A 26,276-nucleotide genomic window follows, 5' to 3' on the forward strand; every position below is an offset into this window, starting at 1 on the left:
CACGTACCGTCATGATGCAAAACGAATTTCAACAAGGAAAGCAGACTGAAAATTTTAAATTCGGACACAAGTAGACTTATTTGTATTGCATTGTATACTATATGCCTCACCTTCGCCCCTTTTCGAATTTATAAACGCTATCATAGGGAAACACTACTTTGCCCAATGCTTCCCTGTTCGAAGTCCCCACACTAGCACGGCCATTTTGTTTTGTGACGTCAGAAAATGTCATTGCGAATGTCGTCCATTGGCAAAATATTTAGTTATTATACCCTTCTCTTATATAGGGAACCAAGTAAGCTGTGATTGTGGGATTGAATTTTGTCAAACAAACTGTGATTGTGGGATTCAATTTTAATATATCAAACAGTAGTTTGATTTATTTTTGCTAATATAGCAATTTTAAGAGACTAGTGTTAATTATGTTACTTTAATTGCTACATTTACAAAAGTAAAAAACAAATTACTGTTGATGTATTAATTGAATCCCACAATCACAGGTTGTTTGGCAGAATTCAATCCCACAATCACAGCTTGCTTGTTTCCCTATATAAGAGAAGAGGATAACAGTATAACATCAAAGAAATCTGATGATTTCTGGATATAGTGTGCACTCCTATTAGATGTGCAATGTCTCAAGTTAACGATATACACACTGGTGGCAGTGCGTATATCTTGTTAAGGTAGTGTGTAACGAGATATACGCACTGCCTTAATGAGATATATGCACTGGTAGTGCGTATATCTCGTTAACATTTTGAGCCAATGCGATATGTGATATATAGTGCACTGGCTTTCCTTTGATCTGAGGTGCAAAAGTGGTACATATATAAATGCTGCTACAATGACGTATATACACTTTAAGTTGCTTCACAAAATAGATTATGTTATAGGTAAAGCTTTATTATTTCTATGTAGTGAGTGATCTAGTCAGATTATGTAACTTATTTCTAGCTGGATTGACAATAAAGCTGGTATAGTGGAACCCCAGTTATCCGGACCCCTTGGGACCAGGGGTGGTCCATATTAATTCTAAAAAGTTCATATCTCTGTAAATGTTGTAAATTTTGGATAGAGGCGTAGCCTGCAGCTGTACATCCAAATCATACACACAATTAAGTAGCATACATTATAGTATCTGTCCAGCAGATTCTTAGGGAGTAGGGTAAAGAATTTCAATCGTTGATCACTCTAACTGAAAAGAAAGATATCTTGATGAGCAATTTGTATGTGGCTTGATGTTGTGTCCTCTTGTTGTTGTGATTAATTGTGGAGAATCATGATGACAAAAAATTCTCTGTGTTGCTGATCATTTGGTACAAAGTAGATCTCATCTGAGCCTTTGGTACTATAAAGATGGTAAATCTGAATAGTGCAATCAATCATAATAAGACAAAATCACGACAGGTGGTAATCATTCTAGTGGCTAATTCGTTACATTATTTCATGGTGTAACTTGGCCCCCCAAACTGCATTATTATGCTCAAGCAGTGGACACACTAAGCATTTGTATAGTTTAATAAGCATAATATTCAAGTTCTTACATTCAAATACTTTAGAAATGAAATGAAGCCTAAAAATACAGTTATAGCCTTATTTGCAGTAAAATCTGTGTAAATGTGGGACTTCAAGTTTAGAGCCCATGCATATTCCCAGATCACATATGTCCTCCAAAATGTCATGCAAGTATAACACCACTGTAGAGTGTACATATATACTCGTGGTTGCAGCTTAATGACATTAAAAGACAAAAGCCCTCTTCTTCTGTTGCTCATGACGACTATACACAGATGGAATAGAAGCATTGCGGTAGCTCTGTACATTTGGATGAAACACCCTTATGTCAAAAAAGGCACTTTGCCACCACCAACAAAATCCATGAGCATGAATATTGGCTCTGGCATCATCTTGTTCGATGGCAGACTGAGGAGTAATCACTTCTCCACTGAGAGATTGAAGAGGTGGCTCGATGGCAACGTCATTACAAACCTTAGACAGTAACTCAGCTGTGATGTCATGCAAATCATTATGACGTACGAATGTTAAGCCACCACGCCGACATATCATGGCATGATTAGTAGAAAAATTGGCAACATAAACACAGTAACTAGAAGTGTTCAGTAAGTTCCAATCATAACGCATAGTGCATCCCAAAACTCCTGTTTAGTTAGATGGAAAACTTGATCTGGGCTAACAACCATGAAGAGGCTCCAGGTTCACTATTCAAATCAACAGTTCTTTGAAGTTAAGTCAGTATCATGATAGAGAGACTGTTCCTAATCTCCAGGGCATGTTCCTTAGTTGCCATACGCTTGCTCTGATGGACCTGAGCCTTCACGGATGGATCGAGTATCCGAGGGGGATGAGCACAAACAGACTGTTTAATAATTAGTTCTTTCAATGGAGCATTAATCTGTTGAGAAGCAGCAAACTGCATGTGAATCACAACTATGCTATAGTGGGATCAGTAACCACACCCAAGCCACCAAAACGACAGGGAAGGGAAAACAAGCTATAGGTATGTTCAGTAGTGGAACCTACAGGACGTCCACTGAGTGAAGGAAGAAATTAAGCTGCAAACGGATAGCATCTTCCAATGGCTGAAAAAAGGAGCCAGGAATCATGGTTCTCATCAGCCGGTAGACCCAACGGGATCCGGCTTTACCCTGTTGCAAACCCTGCTGTGCCAGGATTATCAAGCGAGAATTTCATGTGTCTGCTCATATCTTTGTCATCTAGTTAATAGGGTTGGCAATGAAAAAATCTTACTCTATAGTTTCTCCTCCAACTCTGGGTGACTGATCAATCCTACCCAAGTCTACATAAAAACCGTAGGGTAATAATGCGGTGATTCCCCTTGCTGTTTCTGTAGCGTGATTTTTCAGATTTTAAAATAAAAATGGGCAGCAGCATCAGCGATGCTGTTTAGAGCACTTCAATGTTTCCATGAGTGGTACATTACATGGTGGTTATTATACTATCGAAAACGGATGCGTATTCTTGGTGAAACAGATGCTGCGAGTTTCTAAATCATAGCGTGAGCGAGGGCATCACTTTGCGTTGGCACGTAAACACTGCAAATCTCTACTTAATATAAGGTCCAAAAGATGCCTGAGAGTTAGTAAATCAACCTTGTACTTCGTTGAGTGAGTCATTGCAGACCCGTCAAGCGCTGTTTTAGCGAAAATTGAAGTACAGCAAATCACCTTGTAAGCAAGCGCATTTTGTAGAGTATATCACCCAATAACCCAAAACAGCAATCAACAACATTCTAGATGTTCCTGCCCATTTTTATGAAAATGAGCCGAAGTTCGTCAAAATTAGTTACGACACGGTTATATCCCAAACCAGGCCCGTAGCTAGTCTCGCGTGGCCAGACCGCTTTTTCCCGTATATTGGGTGGGGAAAAAAAGGTCTGGTGCAACTCCAATAGCTGTTTACTTCTGAGCTGTCCCCACATTCCGGGGACGCTAATTGAATAACATTGGTCACAAAGGAGGTGCCATGACGTCAGTAAGTTAACTAGAGATCTGTTTATCCTTTAAACGAATCTTAATTTGCTCCGATGTCTTTTTTATAGCGTCTTGAAAGTTAATCCTCATCGTGTAACAAGACTCACAACCGGAGCAGGAGTGTAGGAATACTTCATAGTTTTACTGACGTCATGGCACCTCCTTTGTGACCAATGTTATTCAATTAGCGTCCCCGGAATGTGGGGACGGCTCAGAAGTAAACAGCTATTGGAGTTGCACCAGACCCTTTTTTCTCCACCCAATATACGGAAAAAAGCGGTCTGGCCACGCGAGACTAGCCCGTAGCCAGGGGGGGTTAGGAAGAACCGCCCTCTTGGAAAAAAGTCCACAATTTCAGTAAAAAGGTCCATAAAAGGTTCACAATTTTAGTATACAAGTCCAAATTTTCAGGAGGAAAAGTCCCCCGCAGGTGTACAGTTTACTAGATATCACTAAATAGAGTAGTCTCGTGCCCAGACCCCACCAATAGGGTCTGGTGATATTCGCAGGAGTTTTGGGCCCTACGCCATTTTTCTTTTCTGACCAATCGGACGCCTTGATTCAGGTACAACGCGATTTGATAGGCTGGAACTAGGAAAATGGCCGACTACAGCTATGGATACAAATGCGTAAACAATATGGCGGCGGGCCCAAAAACATAGCGTAAGTCCCCAGACCCTTTATCAACGCAGTGGGTGGGGTCTGGGCACGAGACTATAAATAGAGGGATTGCACGCGTGATGCGTTATGACGTATTTTCGTAAAATGCTTAACAACCGTTGTTTGTCAGACATTTGTGAGGTATATGCGAGTGAAGGCTACGGCCAGTCTCAATAGTCTCGCGTAGCCAGACCCTATTTCTTCGCACGGCGCTTATCGATTGGAAATTATAAGTGCCTGCTCCGAAAGGGTCTGGGGACTCTACAATAGAAAAGTTCTGCAGGCAAATCACCCCTGGGTAGGTGAGCGTTGATTGGTCCTAAACCACTTTCAGAAGAGGTGTGGATGACCTCGCGGCGCCCGACTAAAAAGAGGGTCTGGTGAAACTGTGTACAAAAAGTTTGGCGCTGCCGGAATGTTGGAAGCTCCAATCAGATCGCTCCATTTCAAATTGATTATGTAATGCGTACATTTCAAAAGAATCTGGGCTTATGGTTAATTACATCCGGTGACTCTGCCACTTAAACTCATTGAGAAAACAGCCATGCAATTCTGCAGGGTTCGTTTTAACGTTGAATAAATAAAGTAGCGCTATTAGTTTGGTGATGCTGTAAGCGGATCTGGTTGAATGGATGTTGTGACGTAAACAGTACACTTACGTAACAGGTAAAACGTCATCCAATAAACATTCCAGAGCTCAAACTTATTGTACACAGTTTCACCAGACCCTCTTTTTAGGGTCGGGCGCCGCGAGACTAATTACATCGTGGCCATCCTTCAGCCTGTTTATTTATTTATTATTAGCACTTTACAGTGACCAGCACTGAAGGTCTGACAGCAACATGTGCTGCAGCCTTAGGATTCAAACTTTAATTACATCGTGGCATAGAAGCCAACTGTGGTCATCCACACCTCTTCTGAAAGTGGTTGAGGACCAATCAACGCTCACCTACCCAGGGGTGATTTGCCTGCAGAACTTTTCTATTGTAGAGTTCCCAGACCCTTTCGGAGCAGGTGCTTATAATTTCCAATCGATAAGCGCCGTGCGGAGAAATAGGGTCTGGCTACGCGAGACTAGTCTCAATGGTTCAGTGTAGAATGGCCTGTGTTCAACGCTTGGCTCATCAACTTTCAAACAAGTGGGGCGATGATTACTCTGTTGTTATGGGGTGGTTAAGGTGCTGTCTATCTTTTTCTCTCTTGCGGTCCTCCATACAATGCATCCGCGGAGCCCGCTCATCCATCGATCACTATGTTAAGACTCCCCCAATTGTGGAGCTGATTCGGGCAGAGTCTCAGTTTGCCGTGGACTAAGAAAGTCCCGGTTTGTCCAGCACAGGCCATTTATGTGCTGGGGGTGGTAGGCAAGGGCAGTCCATCAAGCCCGGGTAAAAAAAAAAAAAAATGGAACACGTTCACTAGGTTAGTCACTAGGATAGCCGTCGTAAAAATTGTACAAAGCGTTAGTGTTCACGACTAATCGAAAATTTGATATTACGCTTGTCCAACTTAGTGCTAGTATTTAACGCTTGTTTCTAACCTTATCCTAGCTTTTGACAGAGTTTCTCTTATTTGGTAAAGCGTGATGACGAAATAAGTGCATTCGCCCCACAAATGTCAGACTAGCAACGGTTGTTAAGCATTTTTATAATTTGCGCCACAATACTTTTCGCGTGCAAACTCTCTACGAGTATTAAACTCATTCAGTGCTTGTATTAAATGCATTGCAAGATCGAGATACCCTAATAGAGCAGTCAACCGTTCTAATAGAACAATCACTCTAATAGAACAGTCACAATTAGATTTTCTTTTAAAAGCTACTTAAGTTACATGTAGATTGTCTAAACGGCGAACTTTCATTAAAATATAAGATTTTGGTGGACAAGTCCCTCCATGCAGAGCCCACGAATAGCATTCATGCTTCAACTCCATGCAATGTGTAAATTTCATTGTTTAAGACACCCTTTGTTCTGCTCCACTGCCCCTGTTGATCATGGCAGAGTGCTCAATCTTTCCCATTCAGTCTTATTCACTGTGACATTTCAATATATTATATTTAGACACATGCATGTACAGATGGTATAATTATTATAGTAGCAGTAGAGATATTTTTCCAGATATCATCCATACAGCTGGTCTTCAGCTTACCTAACAAAATTGTTAATTTTTGTTTACTGAATGCCACTAAATCCAACCTTTTAGTATCTCCCGGGAGAACATGCCCCTGGACCCACCTAGTTTCAGCATGCTTTGCATGCTGGGTGCGCTCACCATAATATAATCTGAATCATGTCATATAAAAAGGTCCACTTTTCTTCTAAAAGAACCTACCCAGATACAAAAGTCTGGCTACGGCCCTGCGAATGGAAGGAATTTGGCATGTTTGGTTGCTACCGAACCCACCATTTAAAACTAGTGGTGCATCAACCAAACACCACTAGTTTGGTTGATGCACCACTACTAGTGGTAACAAATGTTTACGAACCTGTTTGGTTGATGCACCAAAAGTGGTGCATCAACCAAACAGGCTCGTAAACATTTATTACAACAACTTTCAGTTTCTTTATGGACGAACAATGCCCGTATGATTTTACGGTACTGGGCTTTGCAGTGTGAGGACTCTGATTTTCCTTTCCCCAAACCCCTGTTGTAATTAATTGTGTTTGTAGTTTAGTTGTAGAGTAATTTGTATTGTAACAATAAAAAAAAAATAAAAAAAAATTTAAAACTAGACCATTGGTAGGCTCCATCCCCTGAGTTACAAGTTAATCCAAAGAGGGTCGATTGCCAACCCTATAGTTAAACAGGCTTCAGAACAGGCTTCAGAACAGGCTTCAGAACAGGCTTAGTTGATGACGTCACGTCATAGGTACTTTATGCGTGGGGCTAGTCTCGCGGAGCCCGACCCTCTTTTTAGGGTCGGGCGCCGCGAGACAAGCGTGGGGCGGGAAAATTCGAAAGCCGTAATCTTATCGTCGCGAAACTTTCTCAGCTTGTTTCGGGCTTGTCATGCGAAGGTCGTTGGCTCCTTCACAGAAACTTCATACCTTTGTAGCTAAGAAGCCAAAATTGTCGTCCAATGGCTGTACAGAGGAGATAGAAAACAATAATCAAATTGATAACGTCACCGCAAAGAATACTCTACTGGACACGCTCAAAGCAATTAGAAGGGACAACAGCGTTGGAGAGGTTGATGCCATAGAGGGCAGTAAATCTGATATCTGTAACGTTGGCATCAGTTTGGACAAAGAGTTCGAGAAAGAGTCAGAATTTAGTGTCGGATCACTTGAGTATACCCGTAAAGACACTGTTGAAGAAGCAAACTCTACTGGTGCGGGTAGTTCCGTTAATATTTCACTGAGACCAACAACCAAACCGCCAAAATTTTGTCCACCTACGCGATTTGTACCACCACTACTATCCTGTGCATCATTCAAGGCAAACACTGACCAGCCAGACCACTCCACTGAAACTGCTCATTATTACTCTGTTATATGGTAAAGTGTTGATCTGTTATAACAGAAGTGTTAAGGCGTGGTTTTTTTTAGGTGCAAGAAGTCAAATAAAAAGGTAAGTTTAGAAATTTACTGTACGCTATTGTATACTGCTCTCTCCTTTTCTAGCACAAGAAATGGGAGGGTGATGGTAAGTGTTCACATTGTGTGTACTGGGCTGATGTGTTGTATCCATAGCAATACTGATAACTAAGGGGAAGGGTGCAAGTCTGAAGGACATGGAAGGGAAAGAGTATGTGGTTAGCTGGTGTGTGTCACGTTGTAACACTCTTTGTAGTATTGGCAAGGGGACAGGATACAAAGCTAAAGAGCTTGCCAGCTTGGTTGAAGGGAGTAGTCTATTAATAGGAGGAAAAGAAATTGAGGTACAGTACTATACTAATCTCGTGCACAACGGTGCTAATGCGCAAACACTGTACACTGTATGGTGACAATGCTTGAGTTTCTTGGGCTCAGAAGTGCAATCCAGCCAAAATAATGGCTGGCCAATCAGAATTGAGGAGTTGCATAATTCTTTTTAAAAAGTGAAAAACCATTCGAAAATGGCTAGGAATAAAGTAAAACTCAAGACTAGGGCGTTTACTGGATGCAATCTCCTCATTTATGTATTAGTAGAGGATAGCGTTTTATTTCTGTTGAAACATCAAGTCACAATATTTCTGGTGTCACAATGTTTCTGTCTTACAAGGTGAGATCGGAAAACACAACTTGACAACAAGCATCTCGAACAACCTAGGTGAATAAATTGTCTGCTTTTTTGTCTGCTTCCAATACATTCATGCAATTGTGTAACTTGTCGATTCTGATTGGCCGGCCATATTTTATAATATTGGCTGGATCGCACTTCCGGGCCCAAGAAACTCGAGTGATGTCACCAGACAATGTTTGCGCATTAGTGCGAGCCCAGCTGGGCACAAGACTACTACTGTACCATTATGCAACACCTGGACACATGAGCATGTATGGACAGTACTACACTATATGCTCTGCACACAAAACACATCCACACGCTACCAATTATCAACATACTACACTACCTACCATCAACAAATACTACACTACCTACCATCACCATACTACACTACACGCACGACTAGAAACACTCATTCTAGCATAATACAATAATGATATTGCACTTATTACAATAGGTGATGGGCTCTATTAAGGAAGAGGATTGGTTGTCAGGAAAATGTTTTGTTAGCTGCTCATCCACTAGCAGCTCTGTTAATAGTAAGCATGTTATAGTTGTATACTAGTGTCTGCACTACATGTAATACACTCAACACCTGTTGGATAGGCCTGTATGACTGGGTATTGAATTGTTCACTTATTGTTACATTATCGTATGGTTTTTTATTATATTGTATGGTATAAGAATTTAATTTTAATAACAGAAAAACAATAGCTCACAAAAATTAGTCCAGCTGCAGGCCTCCCTCAGAGACAGCTCGTCTTCCTTGACTGGATACCCCCTGCTTGATCTGCTGCCCCAGATACACATAATCAAACTGCGTAGCAGTGTAAAAGATAAACAGCAATGTAGCCAGCCCATCACCAATGAATAAAGCTCCTCCCTCTTGATACTAAGCTCCTCAGCCAGTCTCTGTGGCTTCACACATATGGTTTTTGTGACTACTTTAGGGTTAACATTAAGTTTGCTTGAAGATTGTTGTCTTCATGCCCACGAATATGCTCCTGCTATAGTTGGCTTGTCTAATGGTTACAGAGAATATCAGTAACGTTGCCATACCATGCACATGTCAAGGTGTTTGTATATAGGACAAAAATGTACACTTGATCCTGATATTAGTCCAGTGTATAACAGACCACTTTACAGTTCAATGGTAGAGCACACGGCATCTGCTGTCAATCTCTTTGTATCAAAAGTACTTTTTACAACTTATTGCGGTGGTTTTTTGGTGCCCAAGGCCAAAATATTGGTGTTTTGGATTCAAAGGATAATCTAATATCAGTGGTAGTTGCATAAATTTGTAATGGACTAAGAGAGAAGTTGGGTTTTACTGTTAAACCCAACTAATCTGACACAAAGCAGGTGTGCAATGATACTTGTAGACTGTGTCTTCTGTATGTGTTCTTGGGGACACTTGGTTGTCTTAACACAACAGGAAGTGATGTCAAGAGCAGCTTCAGTTCATGTGCAGTCAAGAAGGGTTTCACTAATCCCATGATTGGTGCCAGCTCTACTAAACTACACAGTCAGGTATGGTACAATGGATATGTAACTCATCTTTATAATGTAACATTACTATTGCTAACTGATTACAGTGAAACCTACCTTCTTACTCATAAAATCCGGAAATTGCAGCCACTGTAAGTGCTTATGGTCAGCCCGAAGTAGACAGGTTTCACTGTATATTAGACTGTAAGGCCAACACATAGTAGGATTCCTTGTTTCCCATCATCTTATGAGCAATCAGGTGATGAGGGTGGGCAGTTAATCATTATTTGGTATGCCTTCAAAATGATGACAGACTACCAACTACCCATGCCACTTTACAGTACCTAACCACGGTGGTAATTATTTGTAATTTAGAAATACAAAATATTTCTGTTGAAGATCAAGATACTCTAATAGAGCAGCTACTCCAATATAACACTCAGTTATACAGTAATCTAAACCATTATTTATTTACTGGAAAGCATTTTGTCATTCAGATCCCTCTATAGTGTTACTGAATTTCTTAAAATTGCTACATTGTCATCTGTTATACTTATGAGATGCTTACAATCCTTTGTATCCATAGGCAGCAGTACCAGTTCCTTACTACAATCCTGACCATCCTAGTGCCCTTGTGCTACCCAGACCACCTTCATCTCATCAGGTACTGTAATTGTTACATTACACATAGCCACGCTGACAGCTTTCTTGGTACAAAAAGTTTGGGGGAAGTTTTGAGCATTGATTGTGTGGTTTTAACATTAGAAATGTTTTCATCTTCAATTTTAAGTCATACTTCAGGCTATGTGCTACATGTGCATGCCTCCCTGTACTTCAACTATAGAATTGCCACTACTTGTAACCCATATAGACTGTGATGTTGTTACTGTAGCATGAACACAACAGGGCTGGACTGGCAGTGGTAGATGTCGTGGTGGATCCTCATCTTGTTAGTAGACTGAGACCACATCAAAAGGAAGGAGTCACCTTCCTGTATGAGTGTGTCATGGGGTTCAGGGACTATCAGGGATGTGGTATTATATTAGCGTGAGTCTAGCTTTGTTGGAATAACATGATTGTGTCGTGCACTTTTACTGATTGATTTTTCATCGTGTATGTACTTGTCAATGTTCTGTTGCATAGTATTTTTCATTTTGACAAAGTGTAAATGATGAGTTATTTTGAAAATGATAGACATTGCCCACGAGGGAATTTGGTTGTAACGTGACACTAGGTTGGTTACAGTAAATGTCTACAGATCTTCATATCATAGCTTGGGCTTGGAGGTATTACTCATGTCAATGCCACTATCAATCAGCTTCAGATCCAGCTGCTAGTGTTCTGAATTAGCAGACATATGTAGTGATTTAAGACTGTGTAAAAGTTTATATAATAACTTCTCCTTTACTCTATGGTACCTCTGAAGTGCATGTAATATGAACACATTTCATATTCTGATTTTTCTTGTTTACAGTGATGACATGGGTCTTGGTAAAACTGTTCAATGTATTACTCTATTATGGTTAGTGTATCATATAGTGTGCACTATTACATGCTGTAGTCTTCCTACAGGACACTACTGAAACAAGGAGCTTATGGAGGCAAGCCTGTAATGAAGAGAGCACTAGTGGTTACACCAGGGAGCTTAGTAAAGGTTAGTATAGTACATGAGTTATTCAAATTAAGAGAGTGTATTACTTCAGTAAAAAAATTTTTTGTGGAATATAGACACGATTGTTGATGTTATCATCCTATCGACACTGTAATACAAGAGCCATTGCCATGCTGGCGGCTACGCTAGGATACTGTCCCTTTTATATTATGAACTCTTGATGTGGTGTTGTTATGTGTACAAGTGTTACACACAGTCCAATACATTGTTAGGAGTATAGGTTTAAACAATGCGTTTGGTCTGAAAATAGCTAAAGGATTGGTTTTTAAAAAAGAAAGTCACAACATGTATGATAATTTGCTGTATACACAGGAACAAGAGTAGTCCTCTATTATTGATGGGAAATATGTAATTGGGATGTGTGTGATATTAAATGAGCACCAGTTAGTGATATGCTTTACTCCCGACAGAACTGGTGTAAGGAGTTCAACAAATGGCTTGGATGTGAAAGGATTAATGTTTTTGCTGTCACATCTGAGAAAAGACCTAGTGTAAGTGACTCTATGTTTATTGAGTGACTGTGTGTGTGTGTGTGTGTGTGTGTGTGTGTGTGTGTGTGTGTGTGTGTGTGTGTGTGTGTGTGTGTGTGTGTGTGTGTGTGTGCTGTGAGGCAGCATAGCCAAATGGCTAGAGCACCAGCCTGGTAATCAAACGGTTCCAAGTTCGATGCTTGGTTAAGCCCAGGTGTTATTGCTGTTGTTTCCTTGAGCAAGAAACTTCACTCACATTTCTCCAGTGGGTTAATGGGGACCTTGTAACAATTGGGGAGACCTGTGACATTAGTGGGTACCTGGTGAGTTAAATCCCCAACTGTCCTGTCTCACATTGTGGGTGAAGGTCCAGGTGGGACCTCAGTTCATGGTACAGCGTCTTGTGGGTTACTAGTCTTACCCCCAAGAGCACTTGCCTGCATAGCACCTGAGTAGCACATGGGAGTGTAGATCAAGGCTTTGCTTTTGCTTTGTATGTAGCGTGTGTGTGTATGTGTGTGTGTAGTAATGTTGATTGAGTTGGGGTGAACCTGAGTGAGCCCCACACTAGCGAGCTGATAGTGCGTACGTCTTGTTTGTGGACAATTCCAAGAAAACACGGATAACTTACAAATGTTTGCATATAAGCTTAAGGGTGGTACGTACACTCATAACACGAACAATAACCAGCATGATTTACTGATACTCCTTATAAGGCTGGTACATACGTTCATAACACGAACAATAACTGGTGTGATTTACTGATACTCCATATAAGGCTGGTACGTACACTCATAACACGAATAATAACCGGCATGATTTACTGACACTCCATATAAGACTGGTACATATGTATTCTTTTCTTGATTCATGCATCGTCCAAATGGACGACACATGATAGAACTTCAACTGATTACGATTTGAAAGTGAAACACCAGAAGAAGAGGAATTGGAAGGGAATACAAGAAGTAGGGACACTCAAAAATGCCAGAACAAGCAGAATTAAGAAGAGCTATGAGATGACAGCACAACAGGCACAGGAAAGATCGCTTGGGGCTTGGGCACACTTTTGTTATTTTATGAAAGTAAAGGTAAAGTGGTTCCACAGATAGTAAAGTGTGCCAAAAAATGCTTGTTTAGGCCACTCCAAATAAATTTTCTGTTTCCCATCCTAAGCTCAGGCATATTTGCATGTGTGGGCAGGTGGTCTATTTCCATTATAAGAGTGGCAGCTTTTCACGTCATTATTTGCCTGGCACAACTATAGAAGGCTGTATAAAAGCAGGCTTATTGCTTGTACCTTCCTTTTTAAGTTCAACAGCGAAGAACAGATTACAATAGTAATCCCCAACTAGACACACAAGGTAGTAGTAGTGCTCACATAAATCATGACACCAGTGCCACCAACACTGCACAGTTTCCACAGCTCTGTCAACCAAGTGTCATTGCTAAATGACAGAATGGCCCATTTTCACATAAGGGCTAAAGAATGTGGTAGTTAATAATTGCGATTGTGCAACATCCGGTGTTCTTTAAAATGTATTGAAACCTATGGGAGTGAGGTAAGAAATCTTCACAGGAGCCTAAACTGTACCGTTTATTCTTATTATGAGAATGAAATTGTAACCTTCAGGTTGTTAGGGCCTAATGTGTTTCGCAGACTGGACTCACGCACTGAGCTGGAAACAGCTTTTAAACAATAATCCAGACATTATCCATCTCTTGCAACACTGGAGACACCACTATAGAGCTACAACTGCTGATACTACTCTTCCTTACAAGTCAATAAACTAGCGCATGCACTAATTAATTAGAATACACTTACGATGCACGAGTACTAGCAGTGATAAAGCGTGATAGAGGCTAGTGTTGTACACCTGTAGCTTAGATGTTTTTCCTTTGTTGTTCCTGTACTTAGCACTAGTGTTAGGGCTGTAGTAATCAGCCAGTTTATTTGCATAGCCTCCGGCATCACCTTGCCAGCTGGGCGGTGCCACCTATATAGCTACCCTGCTAAGAATTATTACTGGCTCATCTCTACAACCCTAGCACTAGTACCAAAGCAATAAAGGAAAGCATCTACGCTACAACATAGCCACTATCACGCTTTATCACTGTTAGTAAACATGTATCATAAGTGTATTGTAATTAATCAGTGCATGCGCTAGTTTGTTGACTTGTAACGAAGAGCAGTATCAGCAGTTGTAGCTCAATAGTGGTGTCTCCAGTGTTGCAAGAGATGGATAATGTCTGGATTATTGTTTAAAGCTGTTTCCAGCTCAGTGCATAAGTCCAGTCCGCGAAATACATTACGCCGGTTGTTAGCATCATAATGGTATATAATTTGTGGAGATTCGCTGTGTTGTAAAACAGAAAGAAACAACTTTAACGTGGCAGAAGACTCTAGTGACTTGGTTTTCAGCATTTAGAAAGTCTGCTTAGTGAGAAAAATATTGTTACTATGTTTCTACAAGGCTAGGAACAACGCCATGCAACATTTCATCATGAAAATAGGCGATCTTTCAACGCCGTGATTCTATCAATGCTAGGCAATTATTTTCCCCGTTGCAGTAGGTTTAGTGGCCATGTTTTGTTGCCTAACAATCTTCTATACTTATAGCAGTAAAAATACCTTACTTTAGGAAAGTTGCAGGCTTTGAAATTTTAGGTATCACTACCAGTTGACACAAGATTGCTGATTTCTTGATCACAGCACAGCATATATTTCCAATTTTCACATCATCATTGTAGTATTGTGCAAGGGGTCCTTCATTCTAAATCTCATCGACGAAATTTCAAAATTTTAACTCTGAATATAAATCTCCACTCGCATTTCTGACCTTTCGACTCCTGTCAAAGCGGCGAATAAAGGTAGTTTTGTTGGTTAGGGAACTAGGGTTGAATGGTTTGTCAGCAGAAATGCCTTATATAATTTTGATAACTCCATAAACAGTACCCAGTGTGGTTGGCAGGTCGTAACAGGTGTGTGGTTTTGAACCGTGTCATGCTGTAACAAGCCTGCTGGTGCACGAACTGAACTAATTGACCTTAGAAAGGATTCACCAGAGTACAATTATGTACCTAGCTAGTTTGAGTGAGTCACGGCTCAGCTATTAGCTACATAGATAGAACCATTGTTTGAAAAAAAAGTTGGAAATTTCAAGTTGAATTTCTACATTTCCATCAAAATTTCTGATTAAATTTCTACATTTCCAGCCACCATCGATGATATTTCTAGAAGTGAAGGACCCCTCAGCATAGTGGCTGCTGTAAAAGTACATTCTTATAATAAGGTATGGTTTGGGCTCCCGTGAAGTGTAAAGATCTTAGTCCCATAGGCTTCAATGCATTTTTAAGGCTTCCCAAAAGACACTGGATGTTGCACAGCCCATAATAAATTGGTATTCATTACCATTTAGCTTGCGTGGTAATGGACTATTCCGTGCACATATGGTTAATTAAATGTGAGGTGTGTCAGAAATAGCTGTATAGCTACATAAGTACATATTTTGTCCTTTTGCAATCTTGTTCATTCTTCCCACCTACAAAATACCAAAACACAACATAGGCTTACATAGCAATCTTCAACCATGCATATACTGTATAGTGGTACTATATAGTAGGGATTGTGGAGGTTTCTTCACAAATTTTCTTCACACAAAACCAGTTTCTTTGTGAAGAAACGTGCTAGTGACTGTTTAATAGAGTGTTTTTAGCAATCAAGTGTTTCGATGTTTGTTTGAAACTCTTATGTGATATCTTGACAGTTGACTATGCTAAGGATAACAAGCTAAGGATTTGGTGGATGAAGCATTTCATCATAGCTAGACAACATGTTGAATGATCCTCAAGGGATCACACCAAAGAGCATGATTGAATCCAAATATTTGACCTACATGTATGGTATAGATCTTTACAGCACTCAGTGTAGTATTGATGCTTATGTAGTGCAGCCTGTATAGTATTGACAACTTGGGACCAACAATATCCTGATTATCAAGATGTCCATATTTACTCTATGTAATTTTTGGGGCCTGCACTAAATCTATCCTCATTTTAAGTGTCCACCTCACAGGTGGCTGCATTAGACAAGTCACTTTGTACTACACAAATGATACATATGGGGATTTTTACTATGACCAGTTCTAGACACTGTACACATACTGTTGTTACAGGAGTATGTCAACTCTAAAGTGTACCCGGTGATGATTATTAGTTATGAGATGTTCATGAGATGTTATGATTCCATCAAGGACATACACTTTGACATTATCATTTGTGATGAAGGTCACCGCTTGAAGAATTCCTCAACTAAGGCCACTACTGTAAGCTATCAGATTTGTTGTAGCTGATGAATGTCTGGTACTTTTTGATTACAATAAAATTATAATTTTATAGATTATTTATTACATAAACGGTATACAAAGTTTCTTATCAAGAAGCATTCCATTTGATGAGCATTGGTTTAAAGCAACAACTACTGTGTAGCAGCAATAGGATTAATGCAGACATGCAACTTCCAATGCGATACATGGTCTGTTCCAGGAATTTTGATGCCTGGTTTCTGATCTAGAATTTTGTGATGTCAGCCTGGCTACGTGGTATCAGCTAAAGTTATGTAGAAGGAAGGCATACTGTGGTGTTACAAGCAAACTAGCATGTGGTGCATGCCACTTCAGGGGTTCTGGGGGCATTCCCCCAGCAAACTAGACTCTCTGGAGTAGAATTTGAGACCAATTTCTGCAGCTAAATGATCAATTATGATATGTGTATATGTTTGACTATTGTATTATGCTAACTGCTCTATTAGGGTATCTCAAATCTTGCTTGACTAGTTTCTGGAAACCCATGCATACACAATCATCTTTCTGCATTGACAAGTAGTGAAGTCTTGTTTGAAGCATATACTGTATGTACCTGTGTAATACTATGATAATGCTAAATTATAACAGCACAGTGTTAGGGTTACCATTTCACTCACAGATGTTGGCTAGCTTGCCTGTAAGAAGAAGAATTGTGCTGACAGGCACTCCCATCCAAGTGGGTAATGATTTACCTGTATGTGTGACATGTGCTGCTGTTATTTCAGAATGACTTACAAGAATTCTACTCTATTGTGGAGTTTTGTAATCCAGGAATTTTAGGTATGATAATCGGACATTGTTTGGGCATTGGAAATTAACGGTAGAAGTTATTATTATACACATACCACAAATGCCTTGTCATCGTCTTCAAGCTGGAGGCATTTTTGAACATAACTAGCTGCTGTTACTGTGACTGTGTTGGAGTTACCACAAGCATTGGGATAAGTTAATTTTTTGTCATCACAAACAGATTGTAAACAAATAATATGTCTGATGATGTTCAACCAGTAATAATAGTTGTGTACAGTATATGCCAGGCTTGTCTTACATCACTAAAATGCCTGTCAATGTCCTGTCTGTATTGTAACTTACCATTGCTGTAAGGTTGTTTCTAAGGTGCTACAAGTTCATGTAGCAGTGGTGACTTGAATAACATAACCTGCCATGTTTTCAGAGAACTACAGATATGTGTGTATGTATAGCCCTTACAGTGATATTGTTGTTTGATGAATTGTGCTACATGCATTGTCCGTGAAAATTTTAGGTTCAGCAAGTGCATTCCATAAGGTCTATGAAGAACCAATAATTGCTTCAAGACAACCTACGGCTACTGCTACAGAGAAAGTCATGGGAGAGGCTAGAGCTAACCAGGTAATCACCTCAAGTACTGCATACATTTGTACAGTAAAACGTCAGAAATTTGTTTCTTTTACACCATGTAGAAACATTGTTATTAACTATTTGGCAAATTGATCAGAAAGACGGTTATTTTTATGAGTTGTGTTTACATTGTCTTGTTTATTTAAAAACATTGCATTGGTTTTCAGTATCAACCCGTATTTGTTGACAAAATTCTGTATTGGTGCCAGTATAATGTAGTGTGTGTTCTATCAAACGGTATGGTAGTACTGTTTAAGTAGGGATCGCCCCAAAAATTTTGCATACTGTCCAAAATTTCACCTTTAAAAAATTCTCCTAGAGACATCTTACATGACAAAAATCACCTTTACAGAATAGTAACTAAACACAGGTGGCCGGTTATAGAATTTTAACAAATTGCCAAAACTTGAATTTTAGCCTCGCAAGGCTAGAGGCCAAACAAAGCAGTGCACTGCTACCATTTTACACTACAATAACAAACTCACATGCCCTTTGGGGTTCGGATGAGTATAGGCCCTTTGCACTTTGTCTTTTCTTTTATCTTCAATCTGGCTGCTTGCCTTCATCCAATGAAACCATATTGAGGTGTTAATTTTCCGTATCAACACTTTCTTTCATCAGCATATTCAGATGCCACAGAATTATTTCAGAGCTGGATTTCAGAAGTGTTTCAATCCTGGCACTACTATAAGAGGTATTCTAGCTAGATATCTGCAACTTCGCGGTTGAGTTCCCGTTTGCAATAGGTTTGTGACCACACCCATCAAATAAAGATCTAGGTTGACTAATAGCAATAGAGTACGGAGACCACACCTCTTAACAATCCAGCTATTTACTTGAAGATGACATTACCTCTTATTGGCCTAGCCAGCTGCACACCTCTTGGCTGACTCAAGATACTCTAATACAACAGTCACTCTAATACAACAGTCATGTATGATGTTCTAATAGAAAAGTCACAAGTTACACTGTAGCTAGCTGTGCTACAACAAAAAAACTAGAATTGTCAATTTAAAATAGGGATCTATGCAATAAAAAGTAGCGAAACAAGAGATGAATGATGGTATTACAGCATAGCTCAGTGGGATAGTCCCTACTTTGGCACATTAGCTATAACAATTATTTTGTGCAATGCCAAACTAGGGACTTATCGCCGAGCTATGCTGTGATACCATCATTCATCTCTTGTTTCACTACTTTTTTTTGTTGCATAGATCCCTACTTCATTTTTATTTTTTTTAAATATCAGTTAGTGTAATCTTGAATCATACAGTATGGTAGTACTGTATATTAGGGATCACAGAGGTTGGGTCTTTCTGGCTAAAAAAAAATCCAGCTTCACAATACCATCCTGGCGCCTTGGAAGGTATAACCAAGCCCAAAAAAAGTACCTTCAGTACATCCAATAAATATTCAATGGAATTTTCTACTGCCTGCCTGCCTGCCTGCCTGCCTGCCTGCCTGCCTGCCTGCCTGCCTGCCTGCCTGCCTGCCTGCCTGCCTGCCTGCCTGCCTGCCTGCCTGCCTGCCTGCCTGCCTGCCTGCCTGCCTGCCTGCCTGCCTGCCTGCCTGCCTGCCTGCCTGCCTGCCTGCCTGCCTGCCTGCCTGCCTGCCTGCCTGCCTGCCTGCCTGCCTGCCTGCCTGCCTGATGCCTTTAGGCAAGCGTAACTCGATAACGGCTAAGGCTGTGGGCTTGTTTTTTCACTGTTCAACGTCGCTTTGTCCTGAAATATGCCTTTTGGTATACTGCAGTATGTACAATGCACACATCATGGACTTACCTTTGTCCCATTTCTTCTGCTGACTGCCCAAGGTGTCGATTCACGGTAGCGTGATGCATGGCTTCCTATTTGTACACGGAAATCATCCGTATTTTCTGTGGTGGCTGGATTGATTGCAGAGGCATTTCAGAATTCTGATACTGCTCTTCATTTGTAGCACTGAGTAATGGGCTGCACATAGCTAAAAGCGAAGCGCAATGACCACTTCACTTCGAGTCATAACTGGGATGCACGTTCAGATGAAAACATTAACTCTGATGCCATCCTTTTCTTTGATGAGGTAACCAGTCATAATAATGTTACAAGAAAAAAAGTAAACAAACAAGTATAAGGAAGACTGAAGTAGAGATTAAATGTTCACTAGTATATATGCAGATGTAGACAACCTCCCTTGTTTCCCTACTTTTTTTTCTCCATGATCCCTAATTGAACTTAAAATTCCTAATTTTTCCTTATACTTGTGTAATGATGTTCACATCACTGTGCTAATTAGAATGTGTTGTACTACACAATGACTTGAACAATGATATGCTTGTAGACAAGGAGAGATCTACACACTTTAACATACATCATTACCCTGATTTTACAACTATGTCTAATGTGTCTTATGCACATGCAACATGCAAGTTTGTCATTGAATTTGCTAAATTATGTTGTTACTTCAGTTGAATGATCTGATATCACTGTTCTTCTTGAGACGGACACAAGACGTGAATACTAAATATCTACCAGATAAAAGTATACTCAGTGTTTCAGTAGTCTAGTGTGCTGCTATAATATAATTGTGTTGTTGTCATGTGTCAAAGGTACATGCACTTCCTTTTTTCCTGTACTGATAGTTAGCTACAGCTTATGTGCTAGTTTCATGTCTCACTATTTTTGTCCCTGATCAACTACAGGCATACATATGTGACTGGATCTGCGAAAACTCAACACAATCCCGCAAGCCTAAATTTACGGTATAAAGCATTGAATACAATGGGTGAAATACAGTATTTGCATATTATTGAAAAAAGTCTGTAAATTTTTTGAATGCCTCTTTCTTAGTGAAGGAAGGGACTAACAATAAAAACCTGGATTCCATCTTATTCGCCTACTCAAGTGGAGTTGGAAAATCTTTGTGTCGTTGCAGTATACTCAAGGATACGCAAGTTATGAGCATTTGTTTACATCAAGTCGCAGCGATCGTATACAATCGATTTTACTTCACAAATTTGCCTTTGTATGCAGTAAAGAAAGGTGATAAAAGGACAAACTTACCCAGTACTTGATTCCCCTATTCATGGCGAACACGATGGTGAAAATGTCAGCTCCATATGTCAATCCGTTTGTAAGTTACAACCGTTTTAGTAAACGCCTGTAATTTATTTTCCCTATACTTGCTGTACAAATTGTTTTTTCTGTTGTTGCTACTTTGTGGGGCTGTAACTATGAAAGTTATTGGCATATGAGGCTGAAACTTTGCTAGAGGGTACACTTGGCTAAGTAGATGATAAATATTTAACAAGTGCACAAAAAAAATTGGAACAGCATTTTGAATCAAGAACTGTCGAAAGCACCTCTGCAATCCACGCATACCGAAAGAAATGGTGCCGCACGCCCCAATGATATCAATTATCGTCTGAAAAGTGAAGTATCCATTACACTTCATTGTCAAAATACGGACAATTCCCATTACGAAGGGAAGCCATCACGTGCTACCGCCAAGTCGACACTTTTCGCTGTCAGCAAAGATGAATGGGACACAAAGGAGGACACTGGTAAGTACGTACTGCGGTATGCCAAAAGGTACCTCTTGGGCCGAAGCGATGTCGAACAGTGAAAAAATCAAGCCCGTAGCCTTAACTGTTATCGAGTTATGCTTGACTGAAGGCATCAGTCAGTCAGTTACTTACTTACTTAGTCAGTCAGTAGAGAATTCCGTTAAATAATTTTTTTTAATTCTGTAGTAACTTGTTGAAAATGTTTCGGGTTGATCTGAAAGCTTGTTTAGGCTTAGTTTTACCTGCCTCATCATCGTCAGGGAAATTGAGGTTGGTTTTTGGATGATGTTATTTCGTGGGCCATGCCTACTCCTTTGTGGTCCCTACTATACAGTACTATCGTACTGTATGATAAACAGGAATTCGAAAAATGTGCAATTGTGTCAGGTTTTCGTAGATCTGGTCACATATTCTCGGTGTATACTGTAGTTCTGTAAAACACATACAGCAGTTAACAGGGTTAGAAAGGATTGAAACGATCATACAGTACGATAGTACTATATAGTAGGGACCACAAAGGAGCAGGCATGGCCTATGAAAAAAAATCACTCAAAAACAACCCTCAATATTCTCTGACGACGATGAGGCAATATTGGTTAGGTAAAACTAATAGAGATATAAAAACATGGTGTTAGTTTTTTGTGTAATAAAATGCATACTGCACTTCAATGTAATTCCATGTATTTTGTAATTCATTAGTTACCACTACTTTGTTGCTAAGGAAGCATAACTCAAGCAAACCACTTTAAACTCACAAACAACATCTCAGAATCATCTTAACTGTTTTGTAGTTTGTCTATGGTGTTTTCTACAAATTTTATGGTACCTAACAAGGCCCGCACTGTGATTTTTCGGTCATTACTGTACCCGTAAAGCCTATTAGGAGAGATGTATACCAATTTCACTTGTACTATGAACTAGCACAAAGCACAAATACTAATGTGTGTAAGTTTAATGCAAACTCTATTCAGAGGACTCATAAAGTATGAATAAACATTGTTGTAATTGGTGTTCTGTTTTTCTTTGTAGTTGAGAGAGTGGTGTTCTGCAAGCCTACTCCATTACAACTCATCTTGTATAGACACATCCTTAGCTCAAGAATGGTATGTACGATATGCTATTATAGGCTAGTGTTGTACATGATGATGGGGCCACTGTATGAACCAAATCTGTTATTATTATTGAGTTGGTCTTAGCATTAACAAGGTCATTCATGAGACCAAAAGTGTAACCTCAGTATTGAGGCCACATAATCTTGAAGGTTCTCTAAAATGGTACAATACACTTTAGCTATTATCAATTTACCAGTGGGATAGGTTGGTGCATGTGGTATAGCCAGATTTTGCTTTGTTTGGTAGAAATAATACATTTTAGTATGTTGTGGTTTGTCAATTAACTTGCATCATAACGCATCATATTGAGAAACTTTAGTACGCATACAATGTACAGAAGTGTCCATATTGATCCATATACAGCCAGTTTTGATTTACATGTAGTTTCAATTCATACCAGCCATAAACACTAGAAATACAGTAAGAACCTGTACTGCAACCAGCTACAAGCCTACGGGGGTGGGTTAGTGAATGTACGCTGGTGTAATGGTGAAGAAAGTGGCTGTAAATCAACAGTACAGTGGTGGTAGCAAGCCACAGTTTGTTTTTTGGCTGTTTTGAATGTGTTTAAAAGCGTATCCTTCCCAATACAGTGAGTAGATGTAGAGAAGTGATTCTGATGGTACCACTCTCCCAGGATTATATATATAGGCCGTAGACTCTATAGATGAAGATATTGAACATGATGAGCAAGTCTGACATGTTTCATACCAACTGTTCAATCCCAATGGCATCTGCTTTTGACTGTTTTTGGCTTCTCGTGGTTTTTCCTATGCACAAATAGAATTAATACTAGACAGATGTTAGCCTGAGTGAGTTGAGTTGCATAGACTATTTTGTGTTTTGGTATTTTGTAGGTGGAGAAGAATGAGTAGATTTGAGCAAGATTGTGTGAATTAATATTATTTAATAATTATGTTTGCTAGTGGCTAAAGAGCAAAATATGTAGCTAGTTATTTCTGACACACTTCACATTTAATTAATTATAACGAATCCATATGTACATGAAATTCTGTCATTTTAGCTATGATATGACAAGTACACAAAAAAAAATTGGAATTTTCAACTAGAGTAGAGACTATAGCACATCGATAAAAAGTACTGAAACAAGCTGGAGTAGTGCATGATATTAAATCACAGTAAAACAATAAGAAGTGTTATATCCCTACTGTGCTCTTCTTATGGTGTCTTGAGCACAGTAGGGATATAACACTTCTTATTGTTTTACTATGATTTAATATCGTGCACTACTCCAGCTTGTTTCAGTACTTTTTTATCGATGTGCCATGGTCCCTACTCTAGTTGAAAATTCAAAAAAAATTGTGTACTTGTTTGTTAACTTTTTTTTGTAAAATAAAATTATTATGTCTGGTGAACCCACGCATACCGCATCAAAGGAGGAATGGTGCTGCGCTTCCCAGCTACCAATTATTGTCTGAAAAGTGAAGTATCTATTACACTTCGTTGTCAGCTATGCTCAACCCATTATACACAGCATTGCGAATCAAGAACTGTTCGAAAAGCACCTCTGCAATCAAAGTAGCCACTACGAAAAATGCGGACGATTTCCATTATGAAGGGAAGCCATCACATGCTACTGCCAAATCGACACCTTCACTATCAGCCAAGATGAATGGAACACAAAGGAGGACACTGGTAAGTCCATGAAGAATGCATTGTACGTACTGCGGTATGCCAAAAGGCACCTCTCAGGCTGAAGCGACGTGAAAGAGTGAAAAAATCAAGCCCGTAGCCTTAGCCGTTATCGAGTTACGCTTGTCTGAAGGCATCAGTCAAGTCAGTCAGTAGAAATTTCCATTCAATTTTTTTTTTAATTCTGTGGCAACTTGTTGAAAGTGTTTCAGGTTGGTTGTTTGGGCTTGGTTTTACCTAATCAATACTGCCTCATCGTCGTCAGGGAAAATTGAGGCTGGTTTTTGGGTGATGTTTTTTCGTGGGCCACGCCCAAACCTTTGTGGTCCCTACTATGACAGTACTATCGTACTGTATGATTAAACCCGTGGAAACTGCAGTGCTGGTGGCACTGGTGTCATGATCTATTTGAGTACCACTGCTCAGTATTCGTTGACTTTGAGTGTCACTACTGCCTTAAACGTCTAGTTGGCTCTGCTGTTGTAAGATGAATTGATGTTGTTCTATAGATAAGTGATCTCTCCTGTGCCTGTCATGCTGTTGTCTCGTCACTAGTAGCTCTTCTTGCTCTGGAATTTCTGTTCATTTATAGGTTTATCGCGTTCTTTTCTTCTTGCTCTTCTCAATTCCGCTTCTGGTGATTCTCTATCCATCTGCAATCTATAAAGTTCTCTGCAATACCTACTGAGTGATTCAGTTCTATCATCTGTGTTAGCCATTTGGACGATGCATGAAAAATAAGGAGTAATTATAGAATGACTTACGAGACTCTGGCCAGTGTAGCAAATTTCTTGACACTTTCGAATGTACATACAAATATGGAAGGAATTACAAGAGTTTGGCTAGTATCCCAAATCAGTGATACAGTCAAACATACATATGACCAAATAAGGAAATGATTTATGAGACTCTGGTTAGTGCCCAAAATCGAGACTCTTGCCAGTGTGGGGCTCACCCCAATTATCCTACTTCATGGATTTACATTTATAAAAGAGCCAGTAGCCACTATATCCATTGAGACCTTGGAACATTGATGTATGTTGTGTTCCTCCTTTAATTTCTTTCTGATTGTTAAGGATATTAGGTATGTACATTGACAAGATAACTATTGATATTCTTACTAAAGTAACTTGCGCTTTTTGGTTTTACATCATTATTTGTTGGAGAAGAATACCTTGTTCTTTTGCATTTTTCTATCCCTTTTTCTGATACAATAATACACAGCATGTATACATAATTAAAGTCTACTGCACCTTTGTACCTTTGTAGCTATGAACTGTTGTACTAGTGTTGCTGAGATTCAAGATGTGTATAATATTATTACCACAATGTGGCTGAAACTGTGGACAGTAACCTTCATGGGCCTTGGAAGTACTTGTAGCATCAACTCCAAATCCATTACTGGTCATATCTAGTTGCAAAATGTTTGAAACAATATAGGTGTATTATACACAGTATACCAATGTTGAAAGCTGACCATATTTGACCGGTTAGTAGCTGCGGCTACTATAACGGCAAGGAAAACCATGCAGCTACTATCTGAGGGCGGCTACTATGGACTTGTGTGGCAGTATGGTGGCAGCAGCCTGTGGCGTTTAGATAGATTTACGAGTGACTGACCTTTTTAGTCATCCTTTAATACTATCATTCACTTTAACTTCTCTCAGAAATGCTATTTCTTGGCTTAAAGCAACTCCTTTGCCCGGTTTCTGCTTCAAACGTGTCTTATCAACACTTGCATCATTATATTCAGATACAAGCCGCGGCTCTTATCTGAGGGTGGCTCTTATGACAATAATTCTAGGCTGTGAAGCGGCTACTATCCGAGGGGAGGTATTATACAAGCCACAGCTATTAACCAGTCAAATATGGTATCTGCAGCACACAAATCAGGGCCGGAGGAGGGAAAATTGAGTTGGTCAGGCCATTAACTATAACGTTGAAATTGCTACTATATACATACTAATGAGAAAGGAGCTGTTGCACAGTGTGCGAAGCACACTCTGCGAAGTACGAAGCACAAGCATTCTAGGGGGGTCTGGGGGCATGCCCCCACAGGAAATTTTTGAAAATTAGACACTCAGATATGCAATTTTAGTGATATTTCACTGCTAGCTAGCTATATAAATATGCTCAAGCCTATCTGTTGTTCTTCAGACTTTCTATACTATGTATAATTGTAGACCTGACATACAGGGGACACAGCATGAAACTT

General features: G+C 39.7%; 1 protein-coding gene across 4 annotated transcripts in view; it reads left to right on the forward strand.

The window, feature by feature from the left end:
• The first annotated feature begins 7,122 nt into the window (after positions 1-7,122).
• LOC136244218 (DNA repair and recombination protein RAD54B-like) overlaps positions 7,123-26,276 on the forward strand; it is a 41,230-nt gene continuing 22,076 nt past the window's right edge. For all 4 annotated transcript variants that reach the window (XM_066035770.1, XM_066035772.1, XM_066035771.1 and 1 more), the window contains exons 1-18: positions 7,123-7,669; positions 7,721-7,742; positions 7,796-7,817; positions 7,865-7,919; positions 7,965-8,052; positions 8,836-8,917; positions 9,814-9,908; positions 10,453-10,530; positions 10,759-10,913; positions 11,341-11,388; positions 11,439-11,520; positions 11,949-12,029; positions 16,184-16,333; positions 16,992-17,048; positions 17,098-17,152; positions 17,637-17,743; positions 20,199-20,271; positions 22,326-22,399. In XM_066035770.1, coding sequence (XP_065891842.1) covers positions 7,182-7,669; positions 7,721-7,742; positions 7,796-7,817; positions 7,865-7,919; positions 7,965-8,052; positions 8,836-8,917; positions 9,814-9,908; positions 10,453-10,530; positions 10,759-10,913; positions 11,341-11,388; positions 11,439-11,520; positions 11,949-12,029; positions 16,184-16,333; positions 16,992-17,048; positions 17,098-17,152; positions 17,637-17,743; positions 20,199-20,271; positions 22,326-22,399 — 1,812 coding nt within the window. In that variant the 5' untranslated portion in view covers positions 7,123-7,181. The remainder of the gene's footprint in view (positions 7,670-7,720; positions 7,743-7,795; positions 7,818-7,864; positions 7,920-7,964; positions 8,053-8,835; positions 8,918-9,813; positions 9,909-10,452; positions 10,531-10,758; positions 10,914-11,340; positions 11,389-11,438; positions 11,521-11,948; positions 12,030-16,183; positions 16,334-16,991; positions 17,049-17,097; positions 17,153-17,636; positions 17,744-20,198; positions 20,272-22,325; positions 22,400-26,276) is intronic.

The sequence above is a fragment of the Dysidea avara genome, chromosome 14, assembly GCF_963678975.1.
Source record: "Dysidea avara chromosome 14, odDysAvar1.4, whole genome shotgun sequence".
NCBI lineage: Eukaryota > Metazoa > Porifera > Demospongiae > Dictyoceratida > Dysideidae > Dysidea > Dysidea avara.